The 22,834-nt window shown below is 36.8% G+C and overlaps 1 protein-coding gene across 1 annotated transcript in view; it reads left to right on the forward strand.

Annotated features, from left to right (window-relative positions):
• The window catches only part of Prosalpha5 (proteasome alpha5 subunit), a 96,139-nt gene that overhangs the window by 33,210 nt on the left and 40,095 nt on the right, over positions 1-22,834 (forward strand). The window contains exon 4 of the mRNA XM_090387064.1: positions 20,968-21,035. Coding sequence (XP_090243190.1) covers positions 20,968-21,035 — 68 coding nt within the window. The remainder of the gene's footprint in view (positions 1-20,967; positions 21,036-22,834) is intronic.

Below are 22,834 nucleotides of genomic sequence, written 5' to 3' on the forward strand. Positions count from 1 at the left end.
ATGAGAGCTTCCTTGAACTCAGGGGAAGTACCCATGGACTGGAGATGTGCAAATGTGACCCCAATCCACAAAGGAGGATCAAAGGGAGACATAAGTAATTACAGACCTGTTAGTTTAACTTCTGTTCCAGGGAAATTAATGGAGGCACTGGTTAAAGAAGCATTGCAGGATTATCTAGACAAGACTTCAGTTATAGCTTGGACACAGCATGGGTTTGTTAAGGGGAAGGCTTGTCTGACCAATTTGATTGGATACTATGATGTGGGCATAAAGGAACTGGATACAAAGAATAATTTTGATGGAACTGGATACAAAGAATAATTTTGAAGGAACTGGATACAAAGAATAATTTTGATATCATATATTTCGATCTTAGAAAGGCTTTTGATACTGTTGCAAGTGGAAGACTGCTGCACAAATTGGAGCAGTGTGGCATTGGAGGTAAATTGCTGCTATGGATAAAGGGATGGTTGAGTGGGAGAAGACAGAGAGTGGTAATCAGTGGACACTGCTCTTTGTGGACTAATGTTATTAGTGGAGTCCCCCAGGATTCAGTGTTGGGTCCATTGTTGTTTTCTGTATTCATTAATGATATTGATGATGGTATATCAGGCTTAATGTCCAAGTTTGCAGACGATTCGAAGGTTGGCAGGGTTATTAATGACAGTGCGCTGCTGCAACAGGATCTAGAAAAGTTGAGCAGATGGGCTGAGAGATGGCAACTGAAGTTTAACGTTGATAAATGTAAAGTACTGCAATGGGAAGCAGTAACCCCAGAGTAACGCGTCAACTGTGTGGTACTACACTGACAGTGGTAGAGGGTGAAAAGGACCTGGGGGTAATTGTGTAGGCAGATATGAAGTTTTCTGAGCAGTGCAGACAGTCTGCAAGAGTAGCTCATGGTGTCTTGTCAAGTTATATACAGGAATGTTTTTTTATCAGGGATAAGGAGGTGATTATCCCTGTGTATAAAGCAATGGTCAGGCCACACCTTGAGTACTGTATACAGGTCTGGAGGCCTTATTTTAAGAAGGATGTAGAGCTGTTGGAACGAGTACAGAGAAGGGCAACAAAATTAGTGAATGGAACGAAGGGTTGCTCTTATGAAGAAAGACTTAAGTTTTGCAAACTACAGTGTCTGGAGACTAGGCACCTGTGAGGTGATCTGATTTAGGTGAATAAAGCCTTGAATGGTTTGAGCATGCTCAATGCTAATGAGATTTTTCCTCTTGCTCAGAATAATCGCCCGAGAGGGCATAAATTCAAATTGAGGAAAATCAGTTGTAGGATAGATGTGCGGAAGTTTGACTTTAGCCAGCGGGTGGTTGATTGCTGGAGGAAACTTCCATCTGTCGTAGAAGTTGCTAGCTTAAACAGATTCAAGGCAGACCTAGACTAATGTTTGGAGCGAGGGATGGGTGAAATGAGAAGGGTGTGTGTGCTTTTTTTTTTTTTTTTAGCTGATGCTATATAAGCTTGCTTTCTTGCATCATATGCCCTTGCTAATTCTAACATGATTTAAAGATCTAGTTACCATAAACAACACAGCATTTGACATAACTATACCTCTAAATCACATGAACTGGTCATCTTAATCTCGGCACTTTCTTGGAATCTTATTAATTACATGAACACCCAATCTGCACAATTTGTTCCTAAATAAATACACAGTGTATATTAATGCATAGTTTTCTCGTAACTAGTGTTCTTTCCTAATCAAATAATTCATTCATAAAACTGTACAGTTTGTTGTAACTAGTCCTCAATTCAATGTATTTTTCTAGACTTGACAATGACAGTTTCATAATTATTGCATAATTGATTAAAAGTAGCTCAGTATACCTTTACTACCTCTTTTTTCTTCATAATTCACACAATTTATTTAATTTTAAAAATACTGCAGTATTATGTAACCCAGTTCTTACAATCACCTTATTTTTCCTTCATCTAAACTTGAAATTGATAACCACAAGGATTTAGCTTGATTCAATAAACTCTGTTGTTGTTGTTTTTTTTTTTTTTCCTCCAAAAGATGTGTGGAGTGCAGTGTTATTAATCTCTTATTACGGTACACTTTCAGAATAAAGGCACCTTCAGGGATTGAAGGTGCCATTATTTTGATTTTTCCATTATTTAGAACGTTTTATTAACTACATACAAAAAACATAAACTTCCTGTAATTTGTAAACATAAACATGCTTTAGTATATAAACATAAAAAAGAAAAGTAATAATTCTCCTAGCTGATCCCTTCGATATGTCTCCTTTAGATGTAGAGGGTGCCATTTCTGCCGTCTCTGTGTCAACAGACTGTTTTTCTCAGACAATGTCTAATTTTCTAATTCCATGTCTTATCTTAAATTTAATCAACCATCCGTCAGTAAAAGCAATTGTTGTATCAGTGCCCATTTTTTTCTTTAAAACGATACCGATCGTTTTAATAAAACCCACTCATGAAGCAGTTAATCTAAGTTTTCTCATTTTGGCCTGTGTAAACCTTTTCTATCAGCTATGTCATTGTTAGGTTCTGAGCATGCAGTAAATCCTAAAAGTTTGTGCTTTGAATGTTTAATATCATACACTGTTGATGATCCAATATTATATTCTGCCATCCAATACACTCCTACTTACACCCCATTCTATTTTCTTTATTATAGCACAGTGGTTTTCTTCCGGGATGCCACATAATTTGAGTTTAAGTTATTTAAACATATATATATATATATTTTTTTTTAATTTATATATTTATTTCATTATAAAAGGTACATCTTTATTATTGTGTTCCATAATCCACAATGATAGTATTTACGTATGTCAACTAATCATTCTATTTACAATTCCAAAATAAAAAAAAAAAAAAATACCAAAAGCCTCATATTATAAAAGATAACAGTTTCATTACATGCATTATGTTATGGTTAACTTTTGTTTATAACACAGGATTTCCCAAACTGTTTCAAGCGCGAATCAGTGTTTGCAGATTTTTTTTTTGTTTTTTTTCTAATGCTTTTTAATGCTAAATGTGAATACTGTTCTTAAAATATGGTTCTCATAATGTGGATATAACTTCGCAACGGTGATGGCTTGTTGTATTACCTGTGTACCTGTCCGCCCACTGATGATGAAGCCGCACAGCTTCGAAACGATCGTCTGGGTGGTGGTACTGCTGAAAAAAAAATAACAGTAGTCTTTTCTACTAGAGAAGCGTTATTTATTTGAAGTAAAGCAATAGTAATTTTTCTCGTTGTGAAGGCAACCACATTATGAGATACAATTAAAACGATGCCCTCTACACTACATACGTAGTTCAAATATACGAGTTAACTATGGTGTATTTACACCGATACTATATAGTTAAAATATGGCTTAACCAAGACTTTGTAAAATGTAATAATTACCTCTTTGTCCCTACTGGAAAAATTCTTTTATACAATGGGTGATCATTTAATTCGCAGACTGGTGCAAAATTTTATATTTGACATACGAACTTTCCATAACTACCACTAGAGGCACTCTCCCTGATTACTACTGAATAGACTCTGTGTGCATGCAAGTACAGTGGACTCTCACTTTACGATATTAATCCATTCCAGAGATTGTGGAAATATCATTGAATTAAAAATCCATTACGAGTAAACCCAACTGCATCAGTGAACAAAATGTTGTTTAAAAATTGGGGGTTCAGGACACACTGTTGTTGCATCCATTGGCAGAAGTTTGTTATGTTACCCATCTTTGGACAAATTCAATGGAAAACTTTAGTGAAACTCAAGCCGTTGCTCTTGACATTTCAAAGGCTTTTGATCGTGTTCGGCATAAAGGTCTTCTAGATAAGTTTCCATCTTATGGTTTACCATCTGTTTTTTGTAATTGGATATCCAGTTTCATCTCTGACCACTCACTGCGGGTGATCGTAGATGACTCTCTGTCTTCTAACTTCTCCACTAATGCTGGTGTTCCCCAAGGTTCTTTCTCCCGCTCTTTTCCTCTTGTATATTAATGACCTTCTTCCATTGACCAGAAATCCTATCCATAGTTTTGCTGATGATAGCACATTGCATTCCTCCTTCCAGTTTGAGAAACCTTGTCCTGCTGATCTCCAGGTATTTCTCCAGTTGGGCAGTGATAATTTAGTTGATTTCAGTCCTTCTAAAACTCATTCCTGTCTTATATCTCCAAAAAGGATTCCTCTGCTCCTATGCTTATCTTTGATGACACTCTGATTTCTAAGCTAGATCATATATATCTCTATTGGGGATTATCCTGACTTCTAATCTCTCTTGGTATCAGCACATTACAAATATTGCTTCCTCTGCGTCCGAAAAACTGAGTTTTCTCTTTTGCTCTCGGCAGCTTTTCTTCCAAACAGGAATATTGTTTCCACATCTGGGGGCAGTGCCTCCAAAATCTCTCTCAGGCTTCTAGATACCATTCAAAAGAGGACAGTTAGATTAATTAATGACTCATCTCTAACAGTCTCTCTCTCTCTCTCTCTTATTGATCTGTTTCTGCTGCATTCCCTTTCTATAGATACTTTCATGGGCACTGTTTTCTGAATTAGCTTCTGTAATTTCCGCTCTTCCAAAGCAGTCCAAACACGTGCCACAGCCAGTCAACATCCTTTTACTGTCCAACTTGAAACTCACAGAACCAACTTTTCTTCTTCCTCATTTATTCCTTCAACTTACGTTTTTTGGAACAACCTGCATATGGATTTCTTGAAAATTTCAATTTAAAGAAGTTAAAGCCTAATGTCAGCAAGTATCTTCTTTCATCTTCTCATCTGCTTACTCATACCCAGTACTATGCTATAGGTTCTAATACTTCTCATGTTTGGGGTTTTAATAAAAAAAAAAAAAAAAAAAAGGTGATAATGCATTACTTCTTTACCAGCGACTCCATTATTTTCTCTGGAACAGAAGTTAAAATAACAGATCTGTAATTACTCATGATCCCCTTTGTGAATTGGGGATAAATTTGCACATCATTAGTCTGCGTGGACCTCCTCTGAATTCAAGGATTTTCTCATATTTATGCTAGCTATGGGTTTGCTTACTTCCTTTGCTGCCTCCCTTAATATAATTGGATAGATCCCAGATGCCTTTCTTTCTTTTGTTTAACTTCAGCAATTTCCCTTCCACTTACCGCTCAGTCACTCCAAAATCATTTAGATCTTTGTTAGAGTTGATAAACTTCTGGCATCCAATTCCTTAAAGAATTCCTCATTTGTGAATGTAAACGCAAAATACTCATTCATGTCAGAAACCTGAGAAGGATTATCAACAGTCGAACCATTGATATCAAGTGAACCAACTTAATTCATCCCCTTCCTTCTAGTGTTTACTAAATAATGACTTCTTTGCAGAAGATTTCACATAATCTGCCTTTGCTTGCCTAATCACCTTTGTAACTTGATTGCTGACTAGTTTTTAGACCTAGTATGTCTTTTTCTGCAGGTTTGTTTGTTTGTTTATTATTTAGGAGCATTAGCAACTAAGGCCATATTGCTCCGTGAATATGCGGTGGTCATTCCTGACCTTTCCGCACCCTCCGTATTTCGTGGTGACGGGCTCGAACCTCGATCTAATCGAGAAGCGTGTGCTACGCACTGCTGCTCCTTTCCACCTGGCTAAGGAGGCGCCTTTTCTGCAGGTAATGTGTTAAAACATAAAACAGCATTTCTTGTCATTTGATCAAATTAATTTGAATGGTTCCTTCATGAACCCCTTCATTTTCATTTTCTTCATCTTGTAAGACTTTATAATATCACAAGTGGTTTGAAATTTGAATTCATTTTCATTTTTGACCTTAATCCAATCTGTAACTTCTTCTCTTATTCAGTCCATCAGTATAACAGTTAATATCAATTCTTTACTATATCATTACTTCCAATTTCTAAATATTTTAGAAAATCATATGATATCAGCAATAATTTTTCCACAAGTTCTCAATAAAATTTAGTAATATAAAATCTCAGGCTTAAAGCATGAGGCTTAAAGCATTTTTTAAAGTTATCTTTTTAATGTAATGCCCTCAGTTTGTATTGCTACATGAACAAAAACTTTTTTTTACAGTTCCATAATTTAATTGCCTGAATCACATTGTGGTCAGTTGGCTGCATTAGAAGTTCATAGTCAGGAGGAAGAAACATTGTTATAATGTTACCATCATTGCTTTGCAATTCATCTACATTTGGATGACTTAATGTATTATTATAAATTGGCAGAGCTTTTTCTGACATTTTCATTTCATTTAGTATCTTTTTTTGCAAATGGAACAAATTCAGAGGGGGAAACCATTCAGTGAAAAGTTTTCTATTTACCCAGTTTTTCATGTGGCCCTTTTAGATAACAGAAAGTAAAGCAGTCTTTGAAAACCTGTGTTTCTGTTATTTTCCTGTCAGCAGGAATATAATTTTTGGCTGTTGGTCAAATTTGCCCAAAGCATAATGTTCTGTGTTTTCTATGCATAGGAACATCATAACAATAAAAATAATTACACACAAAAATGTGTATGTAACTCAGTTATCTAACTCAAAACTTAACCTATATCACTGAATCCAACTGTTAATCATTCATTCTTTTCCAATTAAAGAGCAAGTGATTAGTAACAGTATAAAAAGACTGCTGATCCAGAATGTCCTTAGTTTTAGAATGTCGGGCCAAGAAGTTTTGAACTGTGCCCTAAATTTTTCCTTGGTCAAGAGCATGTAGATGGCACATGATTGATTCTAGCTCTCCCCAGACCTGCACTGACTTCCATAACAGTGGTATGAAAAAGAATTGACTCATGACATTTCAAAAAAAATTCTAACCTCTCTATTAAGTTTAAAATTCATTTTTTATTATTATTGTTGTTGTTATTTAAAAATGTTATTCAAATCAGAATCTTGTTCAGATTAATTGCAATTTGGATTACCACAATTGCAGTGTATTTGGTTTTTGCATATTTTGTATATAAACATGATTTTGATGATTACAAGAAATTATATTTCAGGACTTCATTACTTCATCCTTTTAAATTTCAGGACTAATTAGATGTACAGTCGAACTTGGTTATAATGAGCATCAAGGGACCAACAAAGTTTCCTCATTATAACCGTTACTCACTATATGAGTGATAACAGAGATGGGGAAACAATTTGGATCATTAAATAAGGAACACTTTACATCAGGATGAGTTTAATCTACCTCTTATGTTTTTTTTTTTAAATTCTCAATAACTTGATAAAAAAATTCAAAAAACAAAATAAATATTAGAGATAAAAAAATATATAAGTACATACCTACATATTATTTAGCATTAGCAAAGGCACATGATGCAAGAAAGCAAACTTATTTAGATTCAGCCAAAAAAAAAAAAAAAAAAAACGCACCCTTCTCATTTCACTCATCCACTTACTCCAAATGTTCGTCTAGTTCTGCCTTGAATCTGTTTAAGCTATCAACTTCTACAACAACAGATGGAAGTTTGTTCCAGTAATCAACCACCCACTGGCTAAAGGCAAACTTCCGCACATCTATCCTACAACTGTCTTTCCTCAATTTGAATTTATGTCCTCTCAGGTGATTATTCTGAGCAAGAGGAAGAATCCCATAAGCATTGAGCATGCTCAAACCATTGAAAGCTTTATACACCTCAATCAGATCACCTCACAGGTGCCTAGTCTCCAGACACTATAATTTGCAAAACTTAAGCCTTTCTTCGTAAAAATTAACCCTATGTTCCATTCACTAATCTTGTTGCCTTTCTCTGTACAGTCGGTCCTCGTATAACACGTGTTTACAATACACGAATTCGATCATACACGATTTATAAATAGGGGAACGATATCTTATATAACACGAACCGAATTCGCTTATGCACAATTCGCCTTTGTGTTTACAAGAAATGGCAGTCGAACGCAGAATCACCCCAACCGAATGCAACACGATAGGGATGAAGAGAAGATTCCGAAAATGTATTTGTGTTTATATCAGTGAAGGGGGAACACATTTCACCATAATAACGTAAAAACCAACACAATTCCAGCTATCGATATAATCGCAAATGCAATTAGATGGAGTTTACTACCAGTTTATAACAGATTCCAGTAGCAGAAAGGCAACTGGAAATTGTTTTATGGTAGTAACCCCCAGAAATGTGCTTTAGTAAAATGTGAGGTGTTAATAGTGTATCTCGGCCTTTACGGTGTTGTTTATTCAGTTGCTACACGCGCACAACTTTGTTTATGTATATCAAGCGTGCCTCCTCATTTTGTAATTGTGCTTTATTCCCTAAAAATGAGTAAAATACTTAAAAGGTGTGAAAAGGAAGCGTCCTGGCGAAGACACTGCAGATTCAGAGAGGAAAAAAAAAAAAGCAATATCGATAAACAGAGGAGGACTGGATCAAAAATTCTTACCCAGGAAAATTTATAGCAGCCTCATACTACGGTTTATGGCCAAAATCACACCGGACTCCGGCCCACCGGGATTTCCTGGGTAAGGCTTATGGCCAGTCCGCCTCTGTCGATAGAGAAAAAAATATGAAATTGTGAAACGCTTTCAGCAAAATGAAAGACCATGTGATATTGCACGTGCAGACCGAAATGAGGCAACGCCGAGAATTAGAAAGAATGCGGAGAAAATAAAAACAACTTTCATAGCAGGAACAACTCAAAGGGTAATTAAAATCCATTAGATTAAGACACAAAGAATTGGAAGAGATGGAACGGCTGTCATCTGTTTGGATAGAAAATCAAACAAAAAAACAAGTTTTCTTACGATAGAAGCAAAAGCATTAGCAATATTTTATTACGTAATAGTCGTAATAAAATACTTACGTATTTTATTACGACTATTTTATTTAATATAATAAATTTTTTACTATTTTTATAAATTTTTATTATTTAAACAAATAATAAAAAATAAATATTTTTATTGTTTATTATATTATAATAAAAATATTATAATATTATTTTTTATTACGTATTTTAATCGTTATAAAATACTTACGTATTTTATAACGATTAAAATTACCCGATTATTTATTGTGTTTGGTAATGTTTTGGTTCCAAATGTGTGTTCAATCTTGGATGGTCGGCACCTAACCCCACTTTTCCCATAGGACCTGTTGTTTATATTGCACGATTTTGCATTGCACGAGCTTTTCTAGGAACACAACTATCGTGCTATACGAGGACAGACTGTACTCGTTCGAATGGCCGACCGGGCTAGCCGAGTTGGTAAAGTACCTGCCCGGCAACCCAAAGGTCGCGGGTTCGATTCCCGCCTCGGGCTTGGATCAAAGTACTGCAAAAACCTTGGGAGGTGCAATATGGCTACAGAAGCCGATGCGCCAACAACTACCAAATCAAAAAAAAAAAAAAAAAAAAAAAAAAACTCGTTCGAACAGTTCTACATTCCTCTTTAAATGAGGCCTCCAGACCTGTATACAGTACTCAAGGTGTGGCCTGATTATTGCCTTATACAAGGGGATAATCACCTCCTTATCCTTGCTAGAAAAATTCCTGTATATCATTGACAAGACACCATGAGCTACTCTTGCAGACTGTCTGCACTGCTCAGAAAACTTCATATCTGCCTGAACAATTACACCCTGGTCCTTTTCGTTCGCTACCACTGTCGGTGTAGTACCACAGAGTTGATATGTCACTCTGGGGTTACTGCTTCCCATATATAGTACTTTACATTTGTCAATGTTAAACTTCAGTTGCCTCCTCTCAGCCCACCTGCTCAACTTTTCTAGATCCTACTGCTGTCATTAGTGTCATTAACAACCTTGCCAACCTTCGTAGTGTCTGCAAACTTGGACATTAAGCCTGATATACCATCATCAATATCATTGATAAATACAGAAAACAACAATGGACCCAACACTGAACCCTGGGAAACTCCACTAAGAACATTAGTCTACGAAGAGCAGTGTCCATTGATTACCACTCTGTCTTCTCGCACTCAACCATCCCTTTATCCATAGCAGTAATTTTCCCCTAATGCCATATTTACCTCCAGTGCCACACTGCTCCAATTTCTGCAGCAGTCTTCCACGTGCAACAGTATCAAAAGCCTTTCTAAGATTGAAATATATGATATCAAAATTATTCTTTGTATCCGGTTCCTTTGTGACCACATCATAGTAGCCAATCAAATTGGTCAGACAAGCCTTCCCCTTAACAAACCCATGCTGTGTCCAAGCTATAACTGAAGTCTTGTCTAGATAATCCTGCAATGCTTCTTTAACCAGTGCCTCCATTAATTTCCCTGGAACAGAAGTTAAACTAACAGGTCAGTAATTACCCGTGTCTCCCTTTGATCCTCCTTTGTGGATTGGGGTCACATTTGCACATCTCCAATCCATGGGTACCTTCCCTGAGTCCAAGGATGTTCTCATAATTATGGCTAAGGGTTTGCTTACTTCCTTTGCTGCCTCCTTTAATATAATTGGATAGATTCCATCCACCCCAGGTGTCTTTCTTATGGTGATCTTTAACAATTCCTCCTCCGCTTTACTCTCCATTATTACAAGATTATCTAACTTACTGCCAGTTTAATACATCTCTGGCATTGCTCTCTCTGAATAACTCCTCAAGTGTGAATGTAGATGAAAAATATTCATTCAGTTTGTCAGCTATCTGACAAACTGAATGAATATTTGAATGAAACTCCTAGCAGGATCATCGATATCAAGTGAACCAATCTGATTAATCTCCTTCCTTCTAGAGTTTATATAAGTAAAGAAATCTTTGCTGCTTTTCTTTGCATCCTTTGCCAAAGATTTCTCGTAATCTGTCTTTGCCTAACTGCCTTTGTGACTTAGTTACAGACCAGCTGATATCTATCATAGGCTTCCGTGTCACCTGTTAATTTACATGTAATGCTAATGTTAATGTATCCCATGCATTTTTCTTCTCTTCTCTTCCATATGTCTAATTAGTTCATCTGACATCCATTTAGGCCTAAATCTTGAACAATATTTCTTAGTTGGTATGAAAAGCCTAGTAGCTTCCAAAATTAATTCTTTGAATTCTTCCCATTTTGAATTTGCTGTTGATAACATCATCAGTTGGTCCCACTGTATAGAATTTAAATACTGTCTCAAACCACTGTAGGCACCTTTGCGAAAGCAAAAACCCTTCCCTTTACCCCTGATGGTAGTTACCTCTTTGAGTAAATCCAACTTTAGCACACTGTGATCACTGCCACCTAGTGGTTCCTTTATCTGCAGATTCTTAATGCATGATGAATCACTACTGATAATCAGATCAAGAGTATTACTCCCGGTAGTTGCCTCTCGAACATGCTGCTGTAGAAAACAATCATCCAATAAATTCACAAAAGCCTTGCTAGTGTGTAAGTGACCAACCCACAAATTCCAGTCAAAATCTGGGCAATTAAAATTACTGGCCCACTCTATTTCTCTCTACAGTTGTTTATTATACTCATAAGAGTCATTAGACCCAGTAGCTTCCAAACTTAATTCTTAATTTTTCTCAATTTTGTTTTCAATTTTATCAATTAATAATCAAGTTTGCTTTCCAAGTGCTTACGTCACACCAAACTGACTCAACACTACATTGTCCAGCCATGTTGACTGGCTGTACTTCCTTGGATTTTATGTGTTTCTTAACCAATAGCATAACCCCTCCTCCCTTCCTATCCTGTGTATCCTTCCTGTACACATTGTACTCCCCAAATTCCAGTTCTGCATTCCTTATATCTGTGTGATACCACGTCTCTGTTATCCCAACAATATCTGCTTTTTAAGTTTTGATGAACACCTCAGATTCATCAAATTTATTTACCAAACTCCTAGCATTGGTGTACACACAAGTATACATGCACATGTTCCTATTCTTATCTACCCTAGCACAGCCTATGTATTTACTTGTTGTCCAATGATGCCCACCAGTATTTGTATTAATAAGCTTGTATAAATTACAATATGCTTAATATTAAACACAATTTATTTGTCTAATTTAAAACCATACACTTAATACTAAACACAATTTATTTCTCTGTAATTAAAAACAATACTATATTTAATAATAAATATGATTTCAATTAGTCTTTATTTATGAATCTTAAAATCAATGCTTGTTTTAAAGATTTCACTTTGATATTTCTTAAGTTTTCCCTTAAAACACAGGCGTCTCCGTAGCCAGGTGGGCAGGAGCAGCAGTGCGTAGCACATACTTCTTGATTAGACCGCGGTTCAAGCCCGTGACCACCAAATACGGAGGATGCGGAAAGGTCAGGGAATGACCACCGCATATCCCCGGAGCAATATGGCCTTAGTTGCTAATGCTCCTAAAAACCAAATAACAACAACAACAACAACAACCCTTAAAACACTCAGTGCATTAAAAATCTCATTACTTGCCTCAGTTCCTTCAAAAAAATTGCCTAATGAGTCCATTGCACCTTGAGCTTGTGAGATTGTCGGCACTGATTTTGAGTCACTTTCAGTTGTTGTCATATCATCATCTTCACCATTGTCGTTATCATCTTTGTTGAGCACAGCATCCACAAGTTAATAAGTTGTCGTCAACTCATACAAATTCATCGATGTTATCTGTATTAAAACGTACAATGTTGCTATGTAGCAACCATTCAGATAATGATAAGTTGTTTTCTTCATTTCCACTGATGCGCCAATAAAACCAAAAAAAAAAAAAAATTCTTCATTTCCATCTTCTTCATCTACAATTGAAATTTCATTTGAATTTAATTTTGATTTCTTGAAGCAATTTGATATGGTTGTTGAAGTAACTTTGTTCCACTCATCATTCAATAAATTTATAGCATCCAATATCGATATAGACTCAGTAAGTTTCTGTTCTCTTTGACTGATCAGATGTAGAACTAGAAATCTTTTATAAAATCCTTTCAAACTCTTGATTACACCTCATGTTCATTGGTTGTAAAATTGATGTCGCATTGCAAGGCAGAAATACTAGTTTAATGTTGGACAAAGTTCCGGATCTGGGGATGTGCAGGACAGTTATCAACTAACAATAAAACATTTTTCTTATTTTTGAATAGCTCTTTATTCCAATCATTTACCTATTGCCGAAAAATATCCAAAGTCATACAAGTTTTCTTGTTTGCAGTGTAATCCAGAAGAAGTTTCCTTACGTTTTTGAAACACCGAGGTTTTAAGGATTTTCCGATAACAAATAGCTTTTTTTTTTTTTTTTATCAGTTCCAGTCATTATTTCACATACGAGCACCTTTTATTTTTTTCCACCAACACATTTTTCCCCTTTGAATTTAAGTGTATTGTCAGATGTCAAATTAAAAAAGTCCTGTTTTGTCGGCGTTGCAGTAGTAGTACTACTACTAGTAGTAGTAGTACTAGTAGTAGTAGTACTACTACTACTACTAGTAGTAGTAGTAGTTGCAGTAGTAGTACTACTACTGCAACTACTACTACTACTACTACTACTTAGTAGGAGTAGTAATAAAGGCATATGATACAAGAAAGCAAGCGTATCAGCTTATTAGCATCAGCCAAAACAAAAAAAAAAATAAATAATAATAATAATAATTTCACTAAACCATTCCCTCTAAAAGTTTGTCCAGTTCCTCCTTGAATTTCTTTAATCTATCAACTTCCCAAACAACAGATGAAAGTTTGTTCCAGCAATTAACTACCCGCTGGCTAAAAGTAAATTTCCGCACATCTATTCTACAACTTTCTTTCCTCTTTTTTGAATTTATGCCCCCTCGGGTTCGTAATCTGAGCAAGCGGAAGAATCCCATCAGAATTCAGCATGCTCAACCCATTCAAAGCCTTATACACCTCAATCAAATCACTCGCAGGTGCCTAGTCTCCAGCCATTGCAATTTGCAGAACTTCAGCCTTTCTTCGTAAGAGGATCTCTTTATTTTCCTCACCAATCTTGTTGCCCCCTTCTCTGTACACACTCGAGCAATTCTATACCCTTCCTAAAATGAGGCCTCCAGATCTATATGCAATACTCAGGGCATGGCCTGACCATTGCCTTATACAAAGGGATAATCACCTCCTTTTCCCTGCCAGCAAAATTCCTGTATATCATTGGCAATACCCCATGACCTTCCCTTGCAGCCTGTCTGCATTGCTCAGAAAACTTCGTATCTTACTGCACAATCTCTCCTAGGTCTTTTTTATTTTCTACCACCCTATGTGTAGTACCACACAGTTGGTACGTTCCTCTGAGGTTACTTCTACCATATGCAGTACTTTGCATTTGTCAGTGTTAAAACTTCAGTTGCCACTTCTCAACCCATCTGCCCAAGTTTTCTAGATCCTGTTGCAGTAGCACAACTGCTGTAGATGTCTTCGTCATTGAAATCTTTCCTGATTTCTGCCCAAACACGGTCAATCAATTCACTTGCCATTATTGGATCTGCAGATCAAGATTCTCCACTAATTTTTGGATAAACGATGTTATGTCGGCTTTTATATTGATCTAGCCAACCGTTGTTACACACAAAATCATTGTGTCCAAATTGTTTAGCAAATTTTTCTGCTTGAGCCTTCAAGGTTGGACTGTCTATTGAAAATCCAGCACTTTGCATGGTGAACCATTTAAGCAATGGTTTCTCAACGTTCTTGATCTCGCACTTAGTAAATTTTTTTTTTTTTCCCTTCTTGTTTATGTTCGTGTCCAGTGCCGATATGTAAACATCTTTATTCTTCCACAATTTCGATACACTTGAAGAGGACAAATAAAACTTTTTAGACACCAACATTTTTTGCATCACGAATAATTTCGACTTTTTCGCGAATCGAGAGGCACTTTTTTTTGTTAGTAGACATATTTCCGAAGGAAGGGTTTGTTTCTAACTGATTTTACTTTAAAATGATAAAGTGATCTGCATACAAAGTTCCTAAAAGTCCCGGAATGCATACAACATTCTTAGAAGTCCCGTTTCCAAAATTCTTAGAAGTCCCAAAATAAATTTATGGTTCAGTGAATACAAGACAATCTGTAAATAGGGTAATGCAACAAGCGGAATGGCAAAGCACTGTTGTATAGCCCTGGTCGCTAAACCAATGCAGGTAGTCATCAAGCTAAGTCAACCTTTTCATTTTCGTCTATTCTTCAGTTTCATTTTCTGCCTACACCAAAGCTCGCAACAATTGTAAAGCAGTTATTAATCAGTCCAAACTACAGTTTGAACAGGCTAAGAGTAAAAAACTTGCTTCTTGCCCTAATGATAGCCGAGCATTCTGGTCTCTTGCCAAAGCTATTGGCCGCAACTTTTGCGCCCATCTCTGCTCCCACCTCCGTCCAAACTAGATGGTTCTGTTGTCACTTCAGCCAAGGATAAAGCTGACCTGCTAACATCCCATTTTTATTCCAACTCATGTATTAATGATCTTGGTAAAACACCTCCCACCAATCCCAACACTCTCCAACTTCTCCAACTTCTAACTTCTCCGCTTATAATGCCGGTGTCCCCCAATTTTCAGTTCTTTCCCCCACTCTTTTCCTCTTGTATATTAATGACCTTCTTCCATTGACTGGAAATCCTATCCATAGTTTTGCCGATGATAGCACATTGCATTCCACTTTCCATTTTGAAAAACTTTGCCCTGTTCAATCAGCTTCAACTTCTCGAAAATCTGCTACCAATTCCTTAAATGCCGATCTTCAAGTAATTCTCCAGAGGGGCAAAGACATCTTAGTTGACTTCAACCCTTCTAAAACTCAGTCTTGTCTTATATCTCACAAAAAGGATTCCTCTGCTCCTATGCTTATCTTTAGTGACACTGCGATTTCTAGGCAAAATGATATATCTCTTTTGGGGATTACCCTGACTTCTAATCTCTCTTGGCACAAGCACATTACAAATATTGCTTCCTCTGCATCTAAAAAACTTGGTTTTCTCTTTGGCTCTCGGCGTTACTTTTCTTCCAAACAGCTGCTCACTCTTTATAAATCACAAATCCACCCTGCCATGGAATATTGTTCCCACATCTGTGGTGGCGCCTCCGTAGCCAGGTGGGAAGGAGCAGCAGTGCGTGGCACACGCTACTTGATTAGACTGGGGTTCGAGCCTGTCACCACCAAATACGGAGGATGCAGAAAGGTCAGGTAATGACCACTGCATTTCCTGGAGCAATATGGCCTTAGTTGCTAATACTCCTAAAAACCAAATAACAAACAAAAACAACATCTGGGGTGGTGCCCCCCAAAACCTCTCTCAGGCTTCTTGATTCCATTCAGAAGAGGGCAGTTAGGTTAATTAATGATTCATCTCTAACAGAGTCCCTGCACTCGCTGTCTCATAGACGTACTGTTTCTGCTGCATGCCTCTTCTACAGATACTTCCATGGGCACTGTTCTTCTGAATTGGCTTCCATAATTCCCGCTCTCTCTTTCAAAACAGTCTAAACACGGGCCGCCACCAGCCAACATCCATTTACTGTCAAACTTCAATCTCACAGAACCAACTTTTCATCTTCCTCGTTTATTCATTCAACTGTCATTTTCTGAAACAACCTTCCTTCATACTTATTTCCTGAAAATTACAGTCTACAGAAGTTCAAGTCCAAGGTCAACAAATATCTTCTTTCGTCTTCTCAACCTCCAACCCAAGCACTGTACTAAGTACTATAGGTTCTAATACCTCTCGTGTTTGGGGTTTACATAAAAAAAAATAAATAAAAAAATAAAAAATTCCAATAATTGTGTTTTTTTTTTTAATTATTCGAGTTACCAAAATTTGTTCCATATCCATGTAGTATGCTCGTTATAACAGTGAGCGATTATATGGGAATACGCGTAAATTAAAATCATTATGGCTTTTTGCTCCTTACATCCATGGTCTCGTCATTTTCGTGCTCGTTATAACCAAGTTCTGCTATGTATTAGTATTAGCTATGGCTTATGCTGCACCAGCCAAAAAAATAATAATAATAATAATACATAATAATGAAATAAAATAAAATAATAATAAGAAGAAAATTTTAAAAAATAATAATTAATAAGAGAAAAGGAAATAGACAACCTGTGCGTTTCCCTCTTCCCGTAGGTAATTATCCAACTAACCTTTGAATTTCCTCAAACTGTCAGCCTCTATCACCCATGTAGGTAACTTATTCCAATAATTTATAACTCGCTGGCTAGAATAAAACTTCCTGTAATCCAGTCTAAACATCCCCCCCCCCCCGTAACTTGAAATTATGGCCCCTTGTTCTAGAATCATTTATAACTGTGAAAATTTCATCCACATTCATTTTGCTTATCCCTCTCAGAGCCTTAGAAACACCTCAATCAAGTCTCCTCTAAGTTGCCCAGTTTCCAAGCTGTGCAACCCACATATTCAGTCTTTCCTCATATGGATGCCATTTTGCCGATCTCGTCAGGCGAGTTACCTGTCTTTTGATCCTTTCAATAAGTACAATGTCTTTCTTTAGGTGCAGTCTGCATACTTGAAACCAGTATTCCAAGTGTGGTCTAACAAATAGCCTTATATAATGGAATTATGACATCCTTATCAGTACTCGCAATTGTTCGATAAATCATCGATAGGACACCGTGGGCCTTCCTTGCAACCAGTCTCCAATGCACAGAGAACTTCATGCCTGACCGTATCGTAAAACACAAGTCCCTTTCCTCCACTACCGGCTTTAGTTCAACTCTGCCAAGTGTATAAGTTATTTTGGGGTTACTGTTCCCCAGGTGCAATACCTTACACATTTTCTGGATTAAAGAAAATGTGCCATTTTTCTGACCATCCCTGAAATCTATCTAGGTCACTCTGAAGAAGGTCTGCTTGATGGTGATCATTATCTACTCTACTGATTTTTACATCATCTGCAAATATAGACATCACGCCCTCTCTACCCCTTCATCTATGTCATTTATGAAAATCAAAAACAAAAGTGGTCCTAATACTGATCTTTGGGGAACCCCACTTCTTACATCAACCCAATCTGAGAAATAACCATTTATCATAACCCTGTCCCTCCTGCCCTGAAGCCATCCATCTACCCACTAAGGATTTTTCCTGTGATTCCAACCTGCTTATAAAGTAACCGCTCTTGTGGAACTGAGTCAAATGCTTTGCTGAAATCCAAATAAACAATGTTGAAATAATTCCTAAGTCCAGCTCTTAAGTGACCCTGTCAAAATAGCTAACCAGATTAGTTAAACATGATTTTCCATTTACAAAACCATGTTAAGTATCCTTCAGAATTCCATTTCTATCTAAATGATCCTGAATTCCACCCTTGATCATTATCTCCATGATTTTCTCTACTATGAACTTAGACTAAGCTGATAATTTCCCACTTCACTCTTAGAACCGCCCTTAAGTATTGAAGACACATTGACACTTTTCCAGTCTAATGGAATGACTCCCAAGTCCAGCGATGCTCTGATATGTCTCAATGGTTCAATGCACTCACTTGCCACCTCCCTTTAAATTATACAGTGTATGCCATCAACCCCAGGAGCCTTACTGACTGGCCTGTAGGATCAAACGTTTTTTTCATTAAATAATCATGTGAAATTTCAACATAATTAATTCTGTTTTTAAACTTTCTCCCATAATTTCTCATTGATGGAAAGGATTTTTCTTCTGTAAACATTGATGCAAAATAACTGCTGAGTTCATCTGAAACTTCAGCTGGGGTATCTAATACTATCCCACGTCCATTACATAAAGGTCCGATCTGGTTTGTCCTTCTCTTTGTATTTATATATGTGCAGAATTCCTTATCCCCCCCCCCCATCATTTGCTCTCTTTGCCAGTGAGTAACCTTTTCTGTGGCACTATTACAGATCAATTTGTAGCTGTCATAGGCTTCAATACTTTTTATTGCTCTGTAACTTTTCCATGCTTTTTCTGCTCACTCAAGTAATCTGACAAATGCATTATTCGTCCAACTTGGAATCCTACTCGTGGAATGGCTTTTTTTAATGGTATATAAGCATTCAAGTCTTCTGTGATTAATGTTTTAAAGGTATACCATAATTCAGTTGTATCTGCTCTCTGTGAGATATCTACTCAGTTAATAGAGGCCATGTAGCATCTTAACCCATCCTAATTTCCTTTCCTGAAATTATAACCTGTTCCTTTGCCTTTAACTACTGCTACCTCTCTCTTCATTGTCCACCGTAGAACTCCATGATCACTTCCTGCTACTGGTTCTTGTACTGTCAGCCCTATTATGTCATCTTGTTTATGAGTGATGGTAAGGTCTAGAGTATTCTTTTCCTTAGTACTTTCCCTGACATATTGATACAAATAGCAATTATCTAGTTGATTTAAAAATTTAGTCCCCCATGTGGGTTTCCTTCCCATTTTCTCCAATCAATTAGAGGCAAATTAAAATCACCCATAATAAGACATTCATGCTTACTTGCCCATTCCATTTGCATGTAGAGGCTCTCATAATCTTCACAATCACCTGGCCTGTAGATTACTCCCACTCACATTATACCTTTGTTGCCAACTATATCGCACCATGCAAATTGTATACTGGCATACGAAACTTTTGAATCTGTCTCGCTCAGGCTGCTTTTGATAAGAAGCATGATCCCACCACCCCCTTCTATCTTCTCTATCATTCCTAAATCCATTATACATACCGTACTGAAACTCATCATCCCCTATCTCCAGGTGGCACCACATTTCCGTAAGCCCTATTATGTCAGCGTTACTTGTCCTAACCAGCAGTTCAAATTCACTCATTTTATTGACAACTCTTCTGACATTACTGTATAAACAATTAAGACTTAGTGTTCTCATATATTTAACTACCCTAATACACCACTTAAAGTTATTTGAGCTTGCTTCCCTGGTATTAGCTGCTCTGTCATTTGAAATATTTTTGCTCGCAGAACATTTTGCTAATATGTTCTGTTGCAGTAACACAAGAACTCTTGTGGTATGTGCAAGTGTTACTTTGATCAATATTATCAGATAAACACATATCTATATTACCCTTGTTCCCCCAAACTAGCAGTTTTCCTGAACCTTTAAGGTATCCTGTTTTTACAAAACAGATTCCTTCTGCCTACAAGTGCAGGCCAAGCCGATAGAAATTTCCCACCAATAGCCTTGCAGAGTCCTTCAAGTCTTGAGTTAATCCACAAAGCTTTCAGCATATAATCCCTCCTATCGTGCCTGGGCAGAATTGCAGACACATAAACATTATGTCCTAACTTGTAGCATTTCTTTAGTATGGTCCTGTATTTGTCTAACAAACTGATCAACTTAATGCTTAATGTCATTAGTCCCCACTTAAATAATAATATTCTCTTGAACCCCTTTAAAATCTGACAGTCTGTTGGTTACATCATTAATAGTTGCTCCTGGCAGACATACCCTGGTTCTAGTCCACCTATCCTTATTACAAAAAATATTTCCCTTTTCCCTGACAATGGGTCTCCTAATAAAACTAAGTCCATTTGAACCAGAATAGTTTGCACTTGGTTATTCTGTTCTGGGTCCCAAATCGGGAGTGCATCACTTGGTAGGTTGCAAGAGTCTTGAGTCCCTGATGAGCTCCCAGTTACATTATTCTTGAGGGCAAGCACCCGTTTTTTCACTGACTCAAATTCTAGAAATGCACTAAATTTTAACTTAAGATTGGTGCACTCAACAAAGAAGAGAATTTCCAAGTGAGCTAGGATTATCTACTAGATCGACCTTGGAATACATAATATTAATAATATTAAAAAATCAAGCTATTACAGGAAAAAAGTTTATCAAAATAAACTTTATAATATACTAAATAACCTTTGAAATCCTGCTAATTCCCTCTTATCTATGCTTGTTTGATGAAGAGCTGCAATAGACATGTCTGCTTGCCACAAATGCCAACAGTAGAATGAAAGTTTTTTAGTTACTTTAAAGTCCTATTAAGTTTTTTAGGTACTTTAAAATGTTAGAACACTTTTTTTTTTTTCTTTTTTTTTTAATTAGTAAATTTTGTGTCTTGAAATACTGTATTTTCTTAGGTTGTGCTGTAAGTGGGCTCATGGCTGACTCTCGAACAATGGTAGATAGAGCAAGAGTTGAAGCACAGGTAATATTTTGTTTATCATAATAGAAATATTTATTAATGAGTCTACATAATAAGACTTGGTAATATTTTCTAGTTAGCAGTTCCAAAATCTTAGAGAAAGTGTAAACTTTGAAATAATATATTAAAATGTTCTTTCTTCAGCAGTGTATTGTGTGTAGCAGCTGTAACTTTAAATACTCCTTGTCCAGACTTCTATTTTATCCTTCTCCTTCTATTTTAGGCACCTCCGTAGCCAGGTGGGAAGGAACAGCAGTGCGTAGCACACACTTCTTGATTAGACCGGGGTTCGAGCCCGTCACCACCAAATATGGAGGATGCGGAAAGGTCAGGGAATGACCACCGCATATCCCGGAACAATATGGCCTTAGTTGCTAATGCTCCCAAAAACCAAATAACAAACCTTTTATTTTATGCTTTCAAAAGATACAAAGATACTTTAATTAGTTTATGCATGACTGACAACTGTTCCCTTGAAAAGTTTAGTCTAATTCTGATAATTCATAGTCATGATTATGCATATCTAACAGGAAGTTAAAGTCACCTTGATTTAATTTGAATGATATGATTCATCAGAACTGTTATTCAGTTCAATATATTTTCAACACGTGCAAATGATGAAGGATTTCTTTCAAAGAGTTATATTACAAATAGTTCCTTTATAGAGTAGATGGCATTTTGTTTTCTTCTTTTATTATTTTATACATTTAGCATCACCAAAATGTTGTATCTGCAATTTGTTTAAAACCAATTAGTCTTGAAATAGCTGTGATCTTCACAGCTATTTCGAGACTAATTGGCCCTTTTCATCATCCATACATTCAGATGCTACCTGAATACCAGTACAGTAGAACCTCTATATTTGTCATTAATCCATTCCTGAGGGATGGAAGAATATAGAATCAGTTTTTTCCATAGGAATTAACTAAAATTGGAATAATCTGTTCCCAGACCTGAATCTGATACATAAATAAATAAAAATTTAACCAGAACTTTACCTTTACTGAGGAGCGATGATGGCAGAAGCTGAAGAGGAGGAAAGGAATTATGTATTGTTTAGAAGGGGAGTCACCTTCCATTAAAACATTTAGTACTGTAACTCCAATTTGGTGATAGATGTCTTTTTTGTCCCTTTCCTGACGATTCACTAGTACTTGATTTAGCAAACAACTTGTCCAATGTTGTCTGTTTTTTAAAATTTTCCAAACCGAACCCAACACCATCATTGAATGAATTTATATTTCGATTAACTATGGCAATGTTTGGGTGCCACTTCTCGACCATACTCTGGGGTTTGGTCCAGTTGGACAGCATTTCCTTAATGTCATGTCGATAGTTGGGATGCTGCCTTTACTTGACCCTTCCTCCTCTGGAATTTCCACAACTGCTTCAGCTTCCTGTTCTTTATGAAGGTTCAACAGTTCTTCTGTGGTGAGCTCCCTTCTATGGTCCTCCACCAATTCCTCTATATCCTCACTATCAACCTCCAATCCCATTGGACCTGCCCAGAGACACAATTTCATCAACAACAGGCTCTGACCCATAACCTTCAAAGTCTCTTTCTGAGATTTTGAAGGTTTTCCACAATTTCCTCCAGGCCCAGTGTCTACATTGTCCTGGAAGGCACTTCCCTCCACTCCCATGTCTTATCAATTATCCTCAAACAATGGAGGATATTGAAGTGATTTTTCCAAAATTCTCTCAATGTAAGTTCTGTCTCCGAGGTCACTTCAAAACACCTTGGAAACAGGGCTTTTGTATAAAGTTTTTTAAAACAGGCAATGACCTGCTGATCCATGGGT

The sequence above is a fragment of the Mastigoproctus giganteus genome, chromosome 13, assembly GCF_048544385.1.
Source record: "Mastigoproctus giganteus isolate SK-2022 chromosome 13, ASM4854438v1, whole genome shotgun sequence".
Classification (NCBI taxonomy): domain Eukaryota; kingdom Metazoa; phylum Arthropoda; class Arachnida; order Uropygi; family Thelyphonidae; genus Mastigoproctus; species Mastigoproctus giganteus.